The 23,554-nt window shown below is 33.0% G+C and overlaps 1 protein-coding gene across 6 annotated transcripts in view; it reads left to right on the top strand.

Moving 5' to 3' along the window:
- The window catches only part of cntn5 (contactin 5), a 444,657-nt gene that overhangs the window by 122,914 nt on the left and 298,189 nt on the right, over positions 1-23,554 (top strand). For all 6 annotated transcript variants that reach the window (XM_087291634.1, XM_087291631.1, XM_087291630.1 and 3 more), the window contains exon 3: positions 22,782-22,900. In XM_087291634.1, the coding sequence (XP_087147760.1) occupies positions 22,846-22,900 (55 nt within the window). In that variant the 5' untranslated portion in view covers positions 22,782-22,845. The remainder of the gene's footprint in view (positions 1-22,781; positions 22,901-23,554) is intronic.

Raw genomic sequence — 23,554 nt, 5'->3', positions numbered from 1 at the left:
AAAAAAAAAACTTAATATTACATATGAAATGTTCTGCCTTTGTGCTTTGTTTTCTTTGTTTGCTCGTTACTACACTCGTAGAAAGCGCTAAAGTCCCGCATCTTCACATAATAACACTGTCTTGACTAGTGCGGTTGAATGACATTTGTCCTGGGAGCCCTGTACCAATGTGGCGGCGCTTTTGACGCATGCTCAGGGTCCCTATGCGATATCTAGTGTTTATATCTATGGGTTTGAATAACATAATACAACTGAGAACGTAGTCCTAGTTGACGCGCAGCAGTTGGAAATTTAAGTCTGAATTAGTCTATTCAATTACAGAAAACAGTAAATGCCATTACTTTGATCATTTAATTATGGCATATTTAATAATGACATAAAATAATTACAGTATAATATTTTAGCAAATTTTAAGCTGTCTTGCGACCCACCTGCAGGATCACTAAGACTCAGTAGGCTGCAGCCAACCGGTTGAGAATCCCCGTTCTATACTTTATTTCTTTTAAGTGACAAGACTTTTGTCTAAGCAAAGTAAGACCTTACTGTCCTAATTAAATAATTAAAAATCAAGGCATAATCATATTTTATTTTGGTAAAATAAACACAATCTAGAGGCTTTTGCCTTTCATATAAGCCACTTCTGATATCAAATGATCAACTAGAAGTGAAGTTTTTATTTGTTATTCCTAAAACATGGATAGACGGCAAGACTTTTGTCAGGTAGTGTAACCCAGGCACAATATGTTAATGCTTTTGCAGCATTAACACCATCAAACACAATCTGTTTATTTATGGCAATATGTTCTGGTCCTCATGCAATTGATACTCATCAGCCATTGGCTAATCTGCATTTAAGAGGTGGAGCTTACTGATAGCTCACCTGAATTCTCTCCATTGTTTGCTAACATAACATTATTGTGCATCTCCCGATGCAAGCTGGCAGGCTGTATAGACCCTTCCATTAGCAAACATCAATACACGCCATTCAAATCCCACACTCTACACTACGAGACCTGAGTGGAGAGCTTACTTTGACTATTAGAAAAAAATATATATATCAATATTGGCAGCTCAGATAACACAGTGTGGACCACGCTCGCTAGAGGGGGGCTTTAACCAGGGAGGGGATCGAAGATTTGCCGGTACTGTACTCAAGAGCCTTTATAACAACAGTAAAAGCTTTGAATACCGCAGAGCCGCTGGAATGAAATGAATGGATGCGGTGTAATATGCTCTTTCCAAATGCCAGTCAATGGTTTTGTATTTGTAAGGTATTTTTTTGTGATGTAAGGACTACAGTGGATTCCTTTTTAAGACGAAATGAGTGGAATGTCAGTTAAAGCAGTGAAGTACATTCTGGTCTTTTCTCGTAGTGAGTAAACAGCTCCTTTTTTATTTTTTTTTTTATTTTTGTAACAGGCTCCATGCTCTCATTCCCAAGATATCAAATATTGACAAATAGAGTACTGTCGCCGAAGGGCTTGGAACAGTGTTACTGATGATGAACCTCTGGTTGAACCTGTACTGTAAAGGTGTAAGAAATGTCAACGTGAAGGGATGAAATCAATACAAGCAAGTTTTGTATAATTTAGTCTCTGACCACTCCAGATTAAATATTTAACAAATACTTTTTTTGGAATATGATTTATTTTTTTATTATTTTTATTTTATGTTTTATTGTATGTATATATATATATATATATATATATATATATATATATATTTAAATAAATCAAGAACACCTTAAAATAAAGTACATTTAAAAAGTCTCTGTACATACAAAAATTCCATATTCTGTTTGACTTTTTGAAAGTTTTGAGATGGAATTTAGGTTATTTGAAAATATGCACTCAATGTGTTTACATATGTGGTTTCATGAGAACTTCTGTTCATTTGAGTTCCAATTATTCACACATATCTAAAGAGTTATTTAAGATGATGCTATTAGACATCTATATTCTGATCTAATCCCGGAGTCGTGTCTCACTGTCTATAATCCTCCATCAGTAATTATAATAGACCACACAGGGCCCCAAACAGGCTCCAATTAAAACATCAGACAGTTGTCTCCTCCACGCTCATCCCAGAATCTTCTCAATATCGCTGACGTAAATGTTAATGGGCTGGAGAGGTGTGAAGCGCTATATTAAGTGAGCGTGTAGCCTGTGATTATAATCAGGTCTTTGCCTGTTCCTGATTGACTATCAGCGGGTTCCCATCATCAAGTTACCGACCCCGTCTGCAGTCACAGGCGTTTCCAGTCTCATTTTCCAACAGATATGAGCAGACATGATGTTGTGGGATGATTTTACAGTTTATAGATTATTTTTGAACACTAGCTGACTTGTTAGTGCTTTGCAAAGGCTGTTTTTGAGAGTCAATTAAATGGCCAATGGAAACAGCAGCTGTTTAGATCACAGGTTCTTTAAGGCATAGTTCACACACAAATGTAAATATCCTTATAATTTCCTTCCCCCCATGTGGTTTTAAACCTTGATGAGTTTCTTTCATCTCTTAAACCCACATAAAAAATGATTTGAAGAATGCTGGTTGTTGGGACCCATCAACATGATACTAAATTAGAATTATAAGCTCTCCTGAATTATTAGCCCCCCCTGTATATGTATATTTATTTTATTTGTGACTGGCATAACATGCTTTTTCCACTCGGAGTTGACTTCTTTAAACTGCGAGTGCACAATGCACAAATGTAAAAACGTGAGGCGCAGCTGGTGATTAAAACGAGAGGGGTGCATAAGCAGCAAGTACAACTCATGCAATCTTTAGTAAACCATTCAAAAAAGGCGCCTCACAATGCAAAAATTTTGTTGGGTGTGATCGACCCCTTAATCTTTCCTGCATTTCTTTTGATTCTGAATTGGAATAAAAAGTTTAACAATTGTGAAAATGTTAGCTGAAAAATAACATCTCCCATGCTAATGAAAAAACAACTGAATTTTAAGAAAAAAAAAAAAAACATGAACCCTTCTTAATTGAAAAGTTGCAACTCTAAATAAAAAAAAAAAAATGACAACTTGGGCTCATTATTGATACATACCCCTGTGTAGATTTCTGGAGATTGTGACATACGTCCCAGGAGATATGTTTTTAGCAGTTTTTGTTTTCGCAAATCCAGTCATTGCCTTTTCAAATTTCCCTCATGAGTGCCATTTGCGCTTTTTGTTGTGTAAATCCACCAGAGGTCACTGTCGACTTACTGACTTATTGACTGATTGACTGACTGACTGACTGACCAACCAATTCCCCCACCCAACCCATCCATAAACCCAACTGATAGTGTTTTTAAAAGCACCGATTGACCCAATCAACCCCTTTCCTAAATCCAACAACAGTGTTTTCAAAAGCAATCTAGAAAAAAAAACAGCCCTCACGGCAGCCTGATAATTTTTTTTACCATGCTTTCAGATCTTACCACGTTCTCACCCTGTTATTTAATTGTATATTTATTCATTTATTTATTTATTGTATTTTGTTTTGATTTTACCTGCTTTTGCAACCATTCATTGCCAGATTTAAATCCTTCAACTAAAGTTTGCTGATGTACATGGCGAGCTACTGGGCAAACTGGTAACAGTGCAAAAGCTGTCCATGTAGAGGTAAGGGGTCAGCTGGTAGCGTGAAAAGAAACAGAAACCGAAGGTGGCATCACACCACTCTTAAGTGTTCGTTTTAAAGATACAATTCAGCCATAGGTATCTCTGGCTTCATAATTCACGCTCTTCAGAAGTGTATGTGGGGGTACATTTTCACAATGAATCTGTGTTGAAAATTATCTGGCAAAAAAAGTTTGATTTGTTGTATACCTTAATTGCAATCTTAAATCTAAAATATATATATATATATATATATATATATATATATATATATATATATATATATATATATATATATATATATATATATATATATTTATATATATAAACTTATTTATATAAGAAACATTTTATGTTTCCTCATTTTAAATTACTGGAATTCTAACTTTATTTCCTCAAAATTGTGAGTTTATACCATGCAATTTATAGTTTATAAAATCAGTTATAGAAATACAAGAAGAAAAAAGTTTCCTGCACATCTAATCATACTGTTGTCATATTTATCCGCCACTTAAGCTTTAAATATTTATCTGAGAGTTTGTATAATGTGCTAGGCTGATACATCACACTTGTGCTGTTAATTACGCCTTTGTATTGTGCATTCATATTATCAGGTTATAATAACTGTTTTGCTTATCGTTTAACTTGTTTTTCAACTCTAAACAGTTACTTAAAACACATCAACTGTTTTTTCAGATCAGTCTCAGTTAATGGTTTGATCTGTTTACTGAATGAATGCTTGTTTCTTCTTTTGACTTTTAATTTCACAGTTATGATTTTTTTCAACACAGGCTTATTGTGAAAATGTACCTTCGTATACATTTCTGGAGATTGTAAATAATAGCAAGAGCTACCAATAGCTGCATTTAGTCTTTAAAGCTATTGCTTTGGGGTGGTATGGCACTGCCAATGGCTTCTGTTTCTTTTCGCGCTACCAACTGACTGCTTACCTCTGTGTTGACAGCTTTTGTTGCTGTTACCAGTTTACACAGTGTCTCAGATGTCAGCCGACTTGAGACACAAAGAGGAGTTGACCATGGTGATGCGGTTCGAGTCCAGAAAAGAACTGTTCCAAAAATCATGTAAAACAATAAAAAAATGCAAAATAATAATAATAATAATAATAATAATAAACAAGTAAATAACAGCATGAAAATGTTTTTAGATCTGAAAATGTGTTAAAAACCAGGCTGTTGTGAGGGTTTTTCTTTTTCTGGATTGCTTTTGAAAACACTCGGTTAGGTTTTGGGGAAAGAGTTGGGTGGGGTTATCGGCTGGTCGGTCAGTCAGTCAGGCAACAGTGGCCTCTGGTGGATTTATGCAAGAACAGCAGGTGCGAAGGGCACTTGCGAGAGAAATTTGAGATCTGAAACAGTGTACACAGTGGCCTCTGGTGGACTCAAACAACAAAAACTGCACACAAAAAAAAAAAAAAAATTCCTTCTGCGACGTATCTTGCGCTTTCCAGAAATGTATATAGTGGTACGTATTAATAATGAACCTCACTTGTTCCTTGCAATGGGGTATGTGCACAGAGGAGTTGAACTAGCAATAAGCCATGCTCAATCGTTTACGGTCATGCCATTATAAAACCACAGACTTTCAGATTTGCTTTTATTATAAACCATCAACTTCACTGCCTGATTAATATACTAACGCAACAAAAACAACCAAATATCAACATCTAATGATGTTACAGCTTGACGTTGTGTGGATGTTTCCATTATGACGTCTATCGGACGAATAAATGTCAATATTGACTTCAGTGTAACGTTGGCTTAAGATGTTGGCTTGACGTTGGATTTTGGTCAATTACTAACTTAACTAAAAACAAACAAATATCAATGTCATTTGACATCATTATTGGAAGTCAAAATAACATACATTGAGTTTTGGTCACCCAATATTACTATCTAAATCTAACCTAATATTATTGCCTTATGACATTGTGTGCCTGCTGGGTACATCATAATCACATCACTACTAGAGCAAGGTTCTGATTGGTTAATGCGATTCCAATGTCTTTGGTGGATTTTGGCCGATTGTCCTTGGTTTAGATTTTTCTAATCAAGCAGTTCCTGTGAATTCCTCTGAAATATTTCCACAATTGCCTAGAATAGTATAACAGTAAGAATTGTGAGTAGAAAAAAAAATTGATAATTAAACTCTGATAGAATTACTTACAAATGTGAGTTTGTTTGCAACAGTTCTAAAAAAGTCTGAATAACAATTCAAAAGTTAATTGTTATTAACTATTATTATTATTATTATTATTATTATTATTATTATTATTATTATTATTATTATTATCATTATTATGACTACTACTACTACTAATAATAATAATAATAATAATAATAATAATAATAATAATAATAATAATAATAATAATTATTATTATTATTATTATTATTATTATTATTGATTGATTGATTGATTGATTGATTGATTGATTGATTGATTGATTGATTGATTGATTGATTGCAGAAACAGCTATCCATTAGGATGTGATTTATCTGTTATGTATATCAAATCTGGCTGGAATGTTCTGAAGAGTGATGTGATGGTGAAGACTGGATTAATCATTTACTGAAATATTGTTGTCTTGACTATATTTCTCATGGTGGAGTTCAGGTTTATTGTACAGAGTTCTAAATAAAATCATTATTTCCTAAGAAAATGAAGTGTTTTTACTTTTAAAGTCCACACTTAAACATTTTATTTGTCATTCCCAAATAATTAACTGTCCTCTAAATTTTTCTTTATTTAAATGTGTCACTTCCTCTTTTTGTGTCAGCAGCAGGTCAGTTGTTGCGGCAGAAGAAACTTTCTGTTATTGCTGTAGTTTCACTCCAGGTCCTTGAGACTCACAGCTCTGCACATTCTGTGTGTCTCCCTCTTTTATGAGACCTGTTTCAGATCATCAGCTCATTAGGAGAGAGAAAAAGCTTCAAGAACTGACTGAACTGGCTATGTCAGATAAACTGTATATAGGTCTCCATGAACCACAAGTGAAAACCACTGAGTGAGTCTGTAGTGAAGTCAAGTTCTTCTTACTAAAAGTAAAACAAATACTGTGCATATATATAGTTGAAATGAGAACGTTTATCCATTCTTTATTCTAACCGAAATAAAACAAACACGACTTTCTCCAGAAGAATTTTTTTTATTATTCATATATTACTGTATATTTATGTATGGTTGGGACGTGATCCTGTCTCTTCCTTTCCCTGCACATCAAATGATTACTGACTGCTTATAGTTTCCCATAGGCAGTGTTCGCTCATGATGTAACAGTATTCCCGCAGGCAGGTATCAGTTTCAGGTTTATTTTATTTATTTTTTTTTGCTTTAGTAATATCTCATTCCTTTCCCCGAGCTTCACACTTGCAGTTATTTTAACACAAATAAGCCAGCCATGCCTTCTGGATCATTTCTTTGGCAAAACGAGATAGAGCTGGACATTTAAGATTGTATGACACACGTACCATTGCGATTACTTTTCTCACCATCCGCCTTCAGTGTTCGATTTCTTCTTCTTCTCTTCCTCCTACAGACTTCAAACAAGAGCTTTCCGGAAAATTTAGAATTGTAGAGCTGCATTAATCATTGCTGAGCGCTATTGGAAGCTGAGATTAAGAAGACGTAGATGCTGTTTTTTATAGCACATTTATAGTATGGAGAAATGGATAGTCACAGTAGATAAACGGGTATATCCCTGGAACACATAAAATAGTGGAAAGTAGGTGTTAAATTAAATTTAGTTTTTTGTAAGGATTTTTTATTTATTTATTTTTTGCTCAATAATTGGGTTGTAACAGAGCATATAGGAGAGCAAAGTGTATTAAAATACAAAAATGTTTATTTTTTTAATTTAATGAAATAAAATTTTATTTTATTTTTATGTGTTATTAAGTCTATATTAATATACACAAATGTTGGTTTCATTTTTTGTTAATTATTTTATTTTATTTTTATGTGATGTTATTGTGTCTATATATTGAAATACAAAAATATTGTTTTATTTTGTTATATATATATATATATATATATATATATATATATATATATATATATATATATATATATATATATATATATATTTTTTTTTTTTTTTTTTTTTTTTTTTTTGCCAACATGCTATTGTTGTTGGTGTGGTTGTTCTTCATATTATTATTATTATTATTATTATTATTATTATTATTATTATTATTATTATTAGTAGTAGTAGTAGTAGTAGTAGTAGTAGTAGTAGTAGTAATAGTTGTAATAGTATTATTATTATTATTATTAATATTATTATTATTATTATCATTGTTATTAGTTTTAGTTTTCACCATTCATGTCAGTCATTGTTAGAACAAAAAATTTGTCATTGAACGTTTTGATTGCTGCAATTCATCAATTGGTGTATTTTTCGCACAGCATTGTGGGTAATGCAGTTTTCACAGCACTAAATGCAATAAAAGCAAAATATTTTTAAAGCAAACTGATTTAAGCAAGCAGATAGTGTATGAATCACCAAAAGCATACCTTAAATTACTTGGACCTGTCAACAGCATTACACTCTTAAAAAATGTTGGGTTATTTTTAACCAAACCTTTGGTAAACAATGGAGAAACTCAACTATTGTATACATAAGAGTAACTTATAATAATATAATACTTATATTATGATATAATAATAATAATAATAATAATAATAATAATAATAATAATAATAATAATAATAATAATTAGGGATGTCCCCATCAGTTTTTTTTGTTTTTTGTTTTTTTTTTTTGCCCTGGAGCACTTTTGTGAGGTAGATTAAACAATCAAGTAATAAATAACATAAATTCTTCACTTTTGGATTTATTGCAACACTACATTTAAACAAATCTAATAGAAAAAAAAAGCAAATAGCACCTCATCCTAAAATACCCGGCAGGCAATCCCAAGTTTACAAATCTCACAGTTTGCTATGGCAATGTTTTCATCATCAACTTAATAACACCTCCAGTCTGCAGACATACTCTGGCTTTCTGCTTCAAGTTGCTTCTTTGTTCTACTTTGCCAGCATTAAACCTATACCTTCTCTGCAAGGTAATGGCATGCTTTACGCGTTGCTGTTTCTGTGTGAATTGAAGAAAGGGGTCTAATTCTGTGCCACCACAAGACTATAGTTGTGTGGTAAAAAATATGGGGAATATAAATATATATTTAATAATATAAATAATATATTTATAATTATTTTCATTTTTTGTGGTGTTATTGGATCTATATTAAAATACAAAAATATTGTTATTTTTTCATATTTTTTATTTTATTTTATTTTATGTGGTGTTATTAAGTCTATATTAAAATATATAAATGTAGTTTTTATTTTTATTTTTTATTTGTTTGATTTTATTTAATTTTTAATTTATTTTATTTTATTTTATTTTAGTTTGTTTTTCGCAACATTCTACTGTTGTTGGTCTTGTTTTTCTTCATATTATTATTATTATTATTATTATTAATATTATTATTATTATTATTATTATTATTATTATTATATTATTATTAGTTTTAGTTTTTGTTATTGTCATTGTTAGAACATAAAAATTGTTATTGAATGTTTTTATTGCTGCAACTGATGATCAGATCCGGATATCAATAATAATAATAATAATAATAATAATAATAATAATAATAATAATAATAATAATAATAATAATAATAATAATGTTCAGTTTGGCCATGTTTGATCTAATGGGCTTTTTAAAGTGTAAAAATCTATTTCTGAAGTGGCATTCCCTGTCTTCCAGATTTCGAAACTGCCTGGGTGTAATTCAAATTCTCTCATCATATCTGACTTATTCATTTCTGAATTATACAACATATAGAAACCCTTATCATGTTTCTTGGATAATTAGAACTAAGACAGCCTGTTCCTTTCAAAAGACTCTCATGCATCCAAAACTGTCCTGACCCAAAAAGAATAAAAGACAGAGTTCACTAATATACCACCACTCTCAGATGAAACTCTCAGCAGACTCTATTGTTTCTGTTTGGTCTGCATGAGCCTCTCTGTCCCGTTGAGGTCACCGTGCTGGAGTCATGATGGCCCGGAGCCGCTCTAATCCCCGTCCCCTGGGTGACAATACACTTCATCTGCCTCTTTTAATTAATGAGGAATTCAAAGAGAGCCATCTGATCCTCCTCGTGACAAACGAGTGTTCGCTTTTGTTTCTCCTCTCATAGGGATTTGTTTATTTATTTTTTAAACAATTAGCCGGAGGTGGACACCATTTTATCTCGCTGTTATTAAGATGGGCATGCAGTACATTAGAGATGATGGCCTTACTTTATTATTGTCAACGTTTACTTCAAAGCGGGGGAGTAGATCTGACTTTATTTCATTCGTCTCATTGCTGCTGTTTTATCATCAGTGGGATTATGGCGTCAAAGAAATTTTTGAGTGATCTGAATACTAGAGCAGATTGTAGTCAGAGACGCTTGGAGTTTTAACAAGCTCAGAACTATGTTGGTTTGATCAGTGTTAAAAGTTTTTTTTTTTTTTTTTTTTTTTCAAATACCCTCATTTTTTCAACTCCCCTAAAGTAAAGAGTTGAGTTTTACCATTGTTGAATCATTTCAACTAATCTTAGGGTCTGGTGGGAGCAAAATTAGCTTAGCTTAGCATAAGTCATTGATTCGGATTAGGCCATAAGTGTCTCGCTCGAAAATGGCCAAATAATTTAGTTAAAATTCCTGTTTGAAGCTTGGCTGTTGTTACTTCACGTTCTAAGACCGATGGAAAATAAAATCTTCTATTTATTACCCAACATGGCCAGGAACTACTCTCATTACGGCGTAATAATTAAGTTTTTTAAGTAAATAATTAAGTAAATAATTAAGAATTTGCTGCAGTCGCAATATTATGCAATGCCAGAAAATAGTCTCTAGCCATAGATATATACATTAGATGTCGCCTACCCTGTTGTTGCCAATTGGAAGGAATGTGAATAGAGCTGCCATTTTATTACAGAGAAGCTCTCCTTTGAAATGAATGCGGGACCCAAGCTGCAATGTAGGACTGTGGCCTTTCAGAGCCAGAGATATACACATACACACATATATCTATGATTGGGAGTTTTCCCGGAGATCATTATGCAATTTTATTTTTTAATCACGAAACTTATGATTTTACATCCCTTTTCGGAATTGTTGGATCAGTGATCGCACAAAAAGCTTTGGTTTGTGTGTATGTAAATGTACTATCCCCCCTCTCATTTAAATTTGATCTAATCCGTGTCCTGAAACACACCCCCTCTCTTGCAGATGCTTTCACTTCTCTCACTGACAGAGGGAACAATTCATTTGTGAATGAATCCCTGTTATGACTCCTTCACTTAGGCGACAATAATACAAGTTACTGGCAGCGCAGCACCTCGTTGTCATATTTATTTTGCAATGTTTGCTGATCTTATTCAACAAAACTGGCATAAGCCTAGTATTTAGTGTGAGTTGGTGCTTCTTTGCCTTATGGTGAATGCAGTAAATGACTGTATTATCATCAATAATGTTACCTGTTTGGCACAAAAAGTTCATAGCTAACATACAAAAGCGTAAAAAAACTAAATCTTACCTATGAAATGTTCTGCCTTTGTGCTTTATTTTCTTTGTTTGCTCGTTACTAAATCTGTGCACAGTGCTAAACTCCTGCATCTTCACGTAGTAACACTGTCTTGACCAGTGCAGTTGAATGACATTCGTCCTGGGAGCACTGTACTAGTGTGGCGGCACTATTGACCCATGCTCAGGGCCGTATGCGATATCTAGTGTACTGTATGTATCTATGGTCTCTAGCTAGGTAACAATGTGACATTATATAGCAACATTTTTAAAACTCTTTGGTCATTTTTGAGTGAGATGCTAATGGTCTATGTAAGGGACTAAGGGTCAAATAAAATAAAGCACAAACTGAAAACCCTCCGTTTGAGATTTATTTCAAATAAATCTCAGATAGGACGCAAGTTAATCCTGTGAGCTGAATTTTTTCAGTAAAATATACTGCTGTTTCAATTGTGTCCACTGGATGGTGAAATACCAAACGTTTTTAATCTCATCCAGAAGCCCAAATCAGCGACAATTTGACGGCTATCTCAGAGAGAAAGACCTCATACCTTTTTTGTATCCATCCAAGAAAACTAAACATTCGCGATCGATTAACCAGTGGAAAATCTCCTCTCACTCTGCACGTTTCCTACTGCTGGTTCTGGCGATCTGTCACTCATACAGAAATTCTGACGTGCTCTGCAGACCTACTGAGACGCGTCTTTTCAACCCAAAATGCATCCAACCATAGTTTCTGAATTTTATAAAATCTCCAGAATTCAGCTTTTACTATTTCGCATTCTAAAGTTGCCGTTATTTGTATGCGTTATTGCATTACCTTTTTGCAGCTGACTGTGCGTGCACAGCAGCGAGATAAACATTAAATGATTAATCATTTAATCAACGACTTAGATAAACTTTATATTCGGAGAGAACAAAATTACATCTAGAATGACATCTGGAATGGCTGTAAAATATTTGTACACCATGCATCAGAAATGGTTAATCAACTAACTTGATTTATTTAATCTACACTTTTTATTCTAGTAATTTTTTTTTTTTTTTTGCAATAATTTCTAATTTTATTTATTTAATTTTTATATTTATTTCTCATTTGCTGCATATTTTATTAAAAAGAATTTATTACATAATTTATACATACCTAAAATGTTTTGACAATACTGTAAATGTCATTCCAATGTGGCAACTTTAGAGAGAGAGAAGAAAATACAAAGTGAATTACAATGTCATAATAAATAAAAATCAAGGTAAAAATCACATTATTTTTTGTTTGTTGCATGTAGTTGACCATTAATGTGCTGTGGGAAAAAGGTGTTTTCAATCAGGCTACCACTGCAACTATATTTCAAACCTGTGGAAAGCCCTGCACACTGACGTGATCTCAAGAGAAAATGTAACTATTTTACGTTTAGTCAGTTTAGTGACTATTTTGTACGATTTCAGCCATATGAAAATGTGCCATTTTAAAAATGAGGCGTAGTAGCACCCCCAACCCCCCAACCAACACATCCCCCCCCAGAGAATCAAACAAATACTAGCTCTAAAGTGATGTTTGTCTGGCAACGGGTTCTGACAGTCAGCAGCAGATGTAAATGATTGCTGGAAGAAGATAGTTCCTTTTACAAAAGGGTTTTTAGACGCTCAGTGTTTGATTTTATACTCTTATACACACGGTTATGCCATCTAACTGTTTTATAGACACAATATCACACTCATAAATACTCATATAGTTTTCATATTTCAGAATTTCTTGTTTAATTCTTACAATGGTTTTTCTGCATGTGACAACTTCTGCAAAATTAATTGAAATGAAAAGCTATGAGCTTTCTCAGATTACGGAATGGGTGATAAATTATAGACAAAAGCAAAAGTAGTATTAAAACAAAAAGTTCATCACAGTACATGTTGCAAGAAAACACTGGGTCGTTACATTTCAAAACTTCATGTTTAATTACGTGCTATTGCTTTGTAATTAATGATGCAGCTTGCTCATTTAAATATTTCTAAATATTTTAACTGCACATTAATAAAGGGATTCAATGTGTCATAATTACAAATTATAGTACAATTTATCAGCATTAATCATTTCCTCCACAAAAAACATCAACAAAAATACACTGCATACTAATTATAAGTTCACTATTGTAACACAAAACCAGTACCTAAAGCAAAACCACCCATAAAAGCATACCGATTTGACCTGTTACAATTCAAGCTTACGTAATTGGCACAGAAATGATGTCTCCCTCATATTTGTAAATATGGGGTTGTTCCTCCGCCGTACGATTGATCTAGGTTAGAATTGGAGTTTTGTTCCTCGTTTCTCCATTGTTAGTGAGAGGGAGAGAAAGAGAGCGAGCTCTTGATGAAAGCTCACTGCACACAGCCTGATGTGGAGCAGCCAAGTGCGATGAACTTTAGACAGGCCTGACGCAAGCCTGCATTACTAAATATACACAAGAGGATCGCTCCCACAGGAGTCTTTCAAGCACATACACACATGCGTGATTTAAGGCATGTTGAAGAGGGGACCTGAAAAATATTTCAGGTCCCCTCTTGAACATGCCTTAAATCACCTATGTTTGTATGTGTTTGAAAAAATCCCCTTGAAAATGCTTTTACAGCATACATATATATGTATATATATTTTGCTCCTAGCCTGACTGTAGAACCATGTTTACTTGTTTGTATATTTCCCCCTTTTATATATATATATATATATATATATATATATATATATATATATATATATATATATATATATATATTTTTTTTTTTTTTTTTTTTTTTTTTTTACTTTCCCACTGTATGACTGTATTTGTATATGCTGATGTATCGAAATAATCGTAAAAAAACATTTAGCTGAGAGGACATTTATATCAGTATTGGATTGTGGAGATATACGTTATATGCACGTACCTCTGAATGTAAGGAACAAAACAAAATGCATATTGTTTATTATAGCAGCTTGTGATTTGTCACATGTGCGCAGCGTGTCGTGGTGCCAGTTGGCGCATCTAGTGTGCAACCTGCTTAAATCCACCAAAGGCCACTGTCAACTGATTGACCGACCAATCACCACACCCACCCAAGTGTATCTGTCCAGTGTTGCCAACTTAGCAATTTTGTTGCTAGATTTAGCAACTTTTCATACTACCCTAGCAACTTTTTTTTTTCAAACAGCACCTACCAACAAATTTAGCAACTTTTAGCATTAATTTGGCTACTTTTACCAATTTTTAAAAAGTGACTCAAAAGAGCAGTGACTGCAGACTTCTGTCAGTAGAGTTAAATTGCTAGCTCAGATTGTTTTTCATAACCATTTACTGATATTTGTTAACATGTATAATTGTTGGTAATTTAGGTAGCAATAAATTCCAATAGTGCTATAATTGTTGTCACTTTTACAAATGTGTTAATTTCACAAGTCAAAGCGAGTCAGTACACAAGCTGTGGTTATTTAAAAGAACGTAACTGTTCATTAGCAGTGTTATATTTAAAAATAAAAATTAAAACTCTAGCCAAAAATGGTTTGTATTACTTTTTCAGATAGTCAACTATATTTTTTTATGCAACTCTAAATGGACATATTTCAAATAATGTTTTTGCTGAGATGGCCAGTCAATTTGAGAAAACATTAATTATTTTGTATACTAGATAAAGATGTAGTTTTGAGTTGTGATTACGCAATGACGTCATCACGCAAAGTAATATTGTCACCTTAAAATTATAAGGTTGTATCTGACATTTTTGTCAAAATTGAGTTATTGACATATTCTTATTAAATGACAACTTATTTACATTATAGGAAGTTGCTTACATTTTAACCCTCTACCGCACACATTAGGATAAATCTGTAAAAATAAATTTGAATTTTTCTTTACTTAAAATGTCTTAACTTGAATTGCTGTAAAAAAGGGATACAAATATAGTTTTAAGGTATAAAAAAAAATATTTTTAAGCCTGTCTTATCTGCCTCCGAGCTAACTTACCTGAACTGCCTCTATCAAATGTCCAGTCTGCATCATTCTCATGGTCACTAAAACCCATCTCACCCTCGTTTTCACTTGCAGGAAGAGCCAGTTCTGTATTTTTCTTGTTTCAATTACCATTGAACATGATGGTGTTCCAAATACACTGTTCCCTGTATTTATATATTTAAAAGTAATATTGCTATTAAAACTAGATTTTATCCATAATGCAAATACCATTAACACATGACTAATCAACATTATATTACTAGTTTTCATGTTGTTATTGATACAACTTAAAAGTTCACAGCTGACCTTGCTAGCTAGCTAATCCATTGCAATATTGCATGTTCCACTATCGCACAGTGTTGCCATTTGGTAACATACACATTGGATTGATTTACAAAAAAACTAATTTGATTAAAAAAAAAAAAAATGAGTGTGAATATGTCATCATAACTTACTGGAGGTGATGTTTCAGATTTTGTGGATCTGACATAATCTGATCCTTTGTTTTTATTGATGTTTACATTTGCATTTAACAACTACTCACAGTAAACACCAGTCTGTCTATCAGGCACGGTTTAATACAATTTAAATCAGGCACGGTTTAATACAATTTAAGATTCTGCACCGACTCCACTTATCTAAATTAAAGCTCTCTAAGATGTTCCCTGCCGTAGACCCACTGTGTGATAGATGCAATCAAACCCCGGCTTCGCTTGGTCATATGTTTTGGAGTTGTTCTAAAATGGTTAACTATTGGATTTTAGTTTTTGAATTAATATCAGAAGTGGTGGAAAAACAAATTTCTCCTGGGCCTATTTCAGCTATATTTGGTGTCAGTGATGATGCAGATTTATCTAATAATCAATGTACAGTGATTAGATTTATAACCCTTTTGGCGCGTAGATTGATTCTACTAAACTGGAAACGAAAAGATCCTAGTTGCTCCACACTGATAAAGGATGTCATGTCCTGTCTGCAACTTGGGAAGCTAAGGCTTTCCCTAAAAAATAAAACAAAGAATTTCCATGTAATATGAAATCCATTTATTGAATACTTTAACAAGAGAGCAGTGATTGAACCCTAGTAAATGCACTTCAAATACCCCCCCTTATTTAGTTCTTTTCATTTTTTTTTCTTTCTCTTCTTTTTTCTGTTTTCTTTGCCCCTCCCCCCCAATTTCTCCTGTTTTTTTTTTTTTTTTTTTTTTGTTCTCTTATATAATAGTAACGTGATGTTACAATTTTGTGTTTAAAAAGAAAAAAGTACACATATGTAAAAGTTATCATTTGTACTGATGTAAAAATACAATGAAGAGAATGTTTAAAAAAAAAAAAAACATCAGTCTGTCAGAAATCACGCTACAAAAAAACACTGGATGTCATGTGACTTAACCAAAGCACTTTGTTGGCTACTCTAAGGTCTTCTCTTTCCAACAACAACAAAAATATGTTGGTCTTAAAGAAACAGTAGCAGGGAACTGAACGTAAGTATCATGTTGCCATATGGTTACGCCGTGCAGTAGAGGGTTAAGACTTTTTTTATTTACAAAAACATGTTACACACAAACTGTTTGCTATGGACTGCAAAAACTTAGAAGTTCGATATTTCAAAATCATTCAAAACCCAGATAGAACCTTATAATTCCGAGGTGACGATATGGTAATAAGAACCTATTTATTGTGCATCTGGATGCAATTTTTCAATATAATATACATGGTGTCTCAGTGAGTAGAGACATGACGGGCTTACACTTGCCAGATACTACGAGATGACGTCACTGATATGCAAATTAGCATGTGACGTCATCTGGCAACAATTAGCTACTTTTCAGGCAGGGTTTTGCTACTTTTCATTGGAAATAGTTGGCAACACTGTATCTGTCTGTGGACTGCAAGACAGGAGCGTAACATAAGTGGGATCCCTCACTCCATCTCTTCCATCACTCCCTTCATCTTTTTGTCACTCCATCCCTCTTTCGAATGAGACGTTAAACCGAGGTCCTGACTCTCTGTGGTCATTCAAAATCCCATGGCACTTCTCGTAAAGAGTAGGTGTTACCCCGGTATCCTGGCCAAATCCCCTCTATTGACCCTTATGATCATGGCCTCCCAATGATCCCCATCCCCGTCTCTTCACCAATAGATGGTGTGTGGTGAGCGCACTGGCGCCATTGTCCTGTGGCTTCTGTCACATCATCCAAGTGGATGCTGCACAATGGTGGTGGTGGTGTGGAGAGGTCCCCCTCATGACTGTGAAGCGCTTTGGGTGTATGGCCATACACAATAAATGTGCTATATAAATACACATTACATTACAGTACATTCATCTCTCCATCATTCAGTCTATCCCTCCATTCATTTCTTCATCACTCCATCCATCACTCCATTTTTCAGTCCGTCACTCACTCTCTCTATCCATCTATTTATCCCTCCATCCATCCCTGCATCACCCACTCACCCACTCACTCACTCACTAACTCACTCACCCACTCACTCACTCACTCACTCACTCACTCACTCACTCAGTCACTCACTCAGTCACTCACTCACTCACTCACTCACTCACTCACTCAGTCACTCACTCACTCACTCACTCACTCACTCACTCACTCACTCACTCAGTCACTCACTCACTCACTCACTCACTCACTCACTCACTCACTCACTCACTCACTCACTCATTCACTCACTTATAATTGTGAATGTAATATAAATGACATACTGTATAATTATGTGTAAGTAGGCACCGCTTGTCTTCCATTACACAAAATAATCGAGATGTGGTGATATGTGCTGGTGCAAGCTGTTAGTATTGTAAATCTGGTCCTTAGTGCTGTTCAGAATCATTTAAACGAAAAGGAAAACGGTTCATTTCATTACTCAGTGCATCTTTTATAAACCCTAATGCTTTATTAAATCTGTATTACTGATTTATGGATTCAGTTGAAACCCGTGACTCACTGAGATAACAAGATTAAGCCAATTCGTAAATTACTAATTCGAACCATTTTTATTTTGTCCAATGTACTGATTCATTGGAAAGTCTGTTTCAAAAAAGCTTTTGAACACAACAAAAAGACCTAGAGCACTAGAGTTTTTAAGAAATAATGATTTATAATTTAGCTTCTTCATCGCGAAAATGCTTTTATATGGCTGAAAAAAAGACATTTAAAAGAAATTGAAAAATAATTCATGATGTCTTTTTTTTTTCTTTGTCCATTTGGGCCATACAATTTTCAGTACGCATTTGGTTTCATTATAAGTCAACGAACGAAGGGAATATTGTGAAAGAAAGAAAGAAAGAAAGAAAGAAAGAAAGAAAGAAAGAAAGAAAGAAAGAAAGAAAGAAAGAAAGAAAGAAAAAAGAAATATTTTTTTAGAGTTAAAGAGTTGAGTTCTACTACTGTTGTATCTATTCAATCAAACTTCAGGTCTGGCGGGATTAATTTTAGCTTAGCTTAGCATAAATCATTGATTCAGATTAGACCATTAGCATCTCGCTCCAAATAATTAAAATTTCCTTTTTGAACTGATTGTAGTTACTTCAAGTATTAAGACTGATGGAAAATAAAAATGTTTGTTTATTTGTCTATATGGGCCATGTCATTTTCAGTACACATTCAGTTTCATTACAAGTCAAAGAAAGAAGGGAATATTCACTCATTCATTTATTCATTCATTTTCTTTTCGGCTTAGTCCCTTTAATTGGGGGTCATCACAGAGGAATACACCGCCAACTTATCCAGCATATCTTTTACACAGCGAATGCCCTTCCAGCTGCAACCCATCATTAGGAAACACGTATACGCACCAACTTTAGCTTAGCTTAGCATAAATCATTGAATCAGATTAGACCATTAGCATCTCACTAAACAAATAATCAAATACATTAGTTAAATGTCCTATTTGAACTTTGATTGTAGTTACTTCATGTGCTAAGACTGACGGAAAATAAAAATGTTTTTGTTTTTTTTTGTCCTTTTGGGCAATTGTCCAGTTTCATTATAGGTCAAAGAACGAAGGGATTATTAAAGAAAGAAAGAAAGAAAGAAAGAAAGAAAGAAAGAAAGAAAGAAAGAAAGAAAGAAAGAAAGAAAGAAAGAAAGAAAGAAAGAAAGATTTTTTTATTCTAATTTTACTTTTTCCCTAGAGTTAAAGAGTTGAGTACTAATATTGTTAAATCCATTCAACCAAACATCAGGTCTACCGGGAGCAATTTTAGCTTAGCTTAGCATAAATCATTGAATCAGATTAAACCATTAACATCTTGATTAAAAATTAAAGAATTAGCTTCCTATTTGAACTTTGATTGTAGTTACTTCATGTACTAAAACCAATAGAAAATATATATATATTTTTTTTGTCCATTTCTACGAATGGCTAGTTTCACTTTAAGTCAAAGAACGAAAGGGCTATTGTGAAACAGAAAAAAAGGAAAGAATGAAAGAAAGATTTTTTTTTCTATCCCTAGAAATAAAGAGTGTAGTTTTACCATTGTTGAAACCATTCAATCAAACTTCAGGTCAAGGGAGAGCAATTTCGCTTAGCTTAGCATAAATCATGAAATCGGATTAGACCATTAGCGTCTCGCTCAAAAATTTGAACTTTGATTGTAGTTACTTCATGTACTAAGACCTATGGAAAATAAAAATATTTTCATACAAATTTCAGAAGTAGAAAGAAAGAAAGAAAGAAAAAAAAAGAAAAAAAAGAAAGAAAGACATATGAAAAACGTCATACAGGCTTGGCATGACATTGATCATGTATTTTATTTTTAGTTTGTTTTGTTTTGCAGCGAACCATTCCTGTAATGTCTAATGTGACCTTGTCAATGAAATATAATAATAATAAAAAAAATGAAAGTAGACAAATAACAGAAACATTGAACGTGCACCATGTGGTGGCTATAAAAAGGCTTGGCATATGGACACATTTTTTACACGCACTCCTGCAGAACGCTCTCATTGATGTTGTTCTTGATAGACAGGCCGTGGCGCCGTGCATATAAATAATGAGAATTGTTGCTTTATGCTACTCAGTCTTGGTCAGTCTTCATGTGTGTGTGCACTGAGGTGAGACACAGGCAGGTGTTATTAGTAATGGATGGATAGTGAGAGAGAGAGAGAGCTTGTCCAGTTTCTCCTCAGGCTCTCCACAGGACTCCATTAATTGCATTCAGCCTCAAAAATTAATATTTGCTCTGTTTCTATGCAAAAGGGTTATTAAATAACCTGCTGTAGCATGTGTGTGTGTGTATTTGTGTTGATATGAGCAGCTGCACAAGCATTAGTGATGTGTGTGTGTGTGTGTGTGGTTAGAGGACGGTGTGTCTCTTTTTCAAGCATCTGGCTGCTCTATCACCCCTAAAGCAACATACTCATCTGTGCTTTGATCATGGAGACTAATGCATCACACGCCGGCAAACACACACACTCTCTATCTCTCTCTCGGCTCAAATGGGAGAGTTGATTAAAGGGGAGGAGTGCAACTTTTCACTTTATTAAAAAAAGGAATGGTGGCTATGCTATGGTAGAACTGGGGTCAGAATGAACTAGCATAGTATTGGGTATAGGTAATAGTTGATGTATTGTAGTATGGTTGGTAAAATAGCTGGCAGTGTCATGCATAAAAATGTAATGACTGGGATTGAGTCATGCACAAATGGGTTGAAATGATCGCAATGTTTAATGGAAACTCTGATGAAACGTATGGTAACAGATGTTCATTGTTCATTCCGTCATAACCCGGTTATTATATTTATGATCTGTCAAACATCTAAATATTACTATATGTCAATTGGAATAACTAATTATAAACATTATTAAGTAAAATGGACAACTCCTGCTTTTATATAAATTCTTTGTCTATTGCTATCCACCTAAATGGTAGTTCAGGCATTTCGTTGGTAGATTCAAGTGTTTTTTTTTTTTGTTTTTTTTTTTTTGATATTAAAGAAAAAATATCAGTGACAAACTAGTAGGTGTAATTAGCAAATAAAAAAATGTGAATAAAATGTTTAGTGAAAAATATAAAACATACATTTTAAAAACAGGACTCAACAGATCATTAAGTCCCATAGCATAAAAAAGTGAGATATATTAGGGTAATATTACTATGGGTATAATAAAACAAACATGCATAATGAGGATTAAATAAATAAATAAAAAATATGTAAAACATTAAATATTAAAATTAAATTAAATAATAAAATAGGGTATCATAAAACAATCAGTTTAATGAAACAAACAGAACTACAGGGGAATAAAATAAAATAATGACAAAAAAATTTAAATAAATAAATAAAATTAAATATATATATATATATATATATATATATATATATATATATATATATATATATATATATATATATATATATATATATATATATATATATATATATATATATATATACACACACAAAAATATATTACCAAAATAGGATGTCATGAAACAATAAGGCTATAATAAATAAATAAATACATAAATAAATAAATAAATAAATAAATAACATTTAAAACAAAATAAAATACAAAATAGGGTATCATAAAACAATAAGTGTATAATAAAACACTAATTTAAATATGAAATATTTAAAAAATAAATATAAAAATAAACAAATATATATATATATATATATATATATATATATATATATATATATATATATATATATATATATATATATATAATTTGACAAAAATAGAGAATCATAAAACAATATGACTATAATAAAACAAAATAAATAAATATAGAAACAAACAAATAAAATAAAATAATAGGGTATCATAAAAACAATAAAGGTATAATAAAACAAAAACATAAATACATAAATTACTGAATACATACATGAATACAAATAAATAAATAAATAAATAAATAAATAAATAAATAAATAAATAACTCCTTAAAAAGATAAATTAAAATGACAAAAATATGGTATCAAAAAACAATACGAATATAATAAAACAGACATAAAATAAAATAAAACAATGAGGCTATAAAATAAAGCATATTCTTAACAATAATTAATATACCAAAGGATCAGGGGTCACATACCCATTAATCAATCAACCTCAAATTACATCTGCACATTTTATTTTGTTTTGTTTTTTTATACTATTTACAATTATAATAGCATAAAATATATAATAGCATTTTTGTGAGAAAAAAAAGACAATGCATGATCATTTGAAAGCATTGTCTTACAAAAAATAATTTAGTCTCATGTATATTACTTCCTTTCAATTTTCTTGTACTGAAATTATCGTTTCAATATCACTATATCGTTGATAATATTGTGTATCCTGATATCGTTGTGTATCTTTTGTCAATTTCTTTTCACAAACTTCTCAATGTACCATCCAGAACTTTCCACTATGTATTAGCACATTGTTTTAATTTGTTATTGCTGTGTGTTACACTTGGGTTTTCTCCACAACTCAGAGACACCAGATACTCCACGAACTGTCAAGCTATAAACCCTCAAGATTGATACAGAAAAACAGCTTTTTCAGTTTAACTCGCCTCGTTCTCTCTCACACACACACATTCACTGTCTCTCTCCTGTCCTCTTGTTTTTCGTAGGTGCTGCTTTAATGAAGAAACAGACCTACTAACAATCTCACGGAAGGGACCCTCCAGAACAAGTATGGGGTCACCATGGAAACCACTTCTCCTGCTGTCAGTTATCAGCGGCCTAGCAGGTACGAGAGTGCGATTATATCAATATAAGAAGCCGGCTTTTCTGAAAACAGCCAGTCTCTTCTCTCAGCGACGCTGACAAAGAGCTGCCATGAAACACTTCCTGGCATTTTTTTTCCGTGTGTGTTATGCGGGGCTTGTTAGCGCTCCACTGCCCTCGCATTCGCATTATCTGCAGCTCTCATAACACCACTGAGGTATTGTCTTGAACCGTTAGCATGGTAATGGCTTGGTTAAGTAAACATCAGATAGCGTAATTGACGTCTAAAATGTAGTCTTGAATGTGTAATGCCGCGCGTCTTTAGCAGATAGAGGAGCCCTGGGTGTGCAATTATTGAACAGATGTTTGCACCATACCAAGCCACGGCAAACAAGCTTCGGAGAGATGAAATATTCCTATTAGCATGCTTGTGTTTCACATGCTGTCCTTTGAAGGGCCACTTTGTAGAGACGCTTTCTGTTCTGAAATACTGATAAAAGGAGATTCTGAAGAGCGGAAAGTAGAGTAAATGCATAAAAGCTGCGCCACTATACCTAAGCATTTCTGTTGTGCCTAATTAGACTTGGTAAATACCTGGTGTTTTTGGCTTGCTTTGTACTTTTTTGACTATATAGGTAAGTCAAAACAGTTAATTATGTTACACTAACTGTATTTT

The sequence above is a fragment of the Danio rerio genome, chromosome 18 (assembly GCF_052040795.2).
Source record: "Danio rerio strain M-AB ecotype USA chromosome 18, GRCz13ab, whole genome shotgun sequence".
NCBI classification, from domain to species: domain Eukaryota; kingdom Metazoa; phylum Chordata; class Actinopteri; order Cypriniformes; family Danionidae; genus Danio; species Danio rerio.
This window is presented reverse-complemented; position numbering and strand designations above follow the sequence as displayed.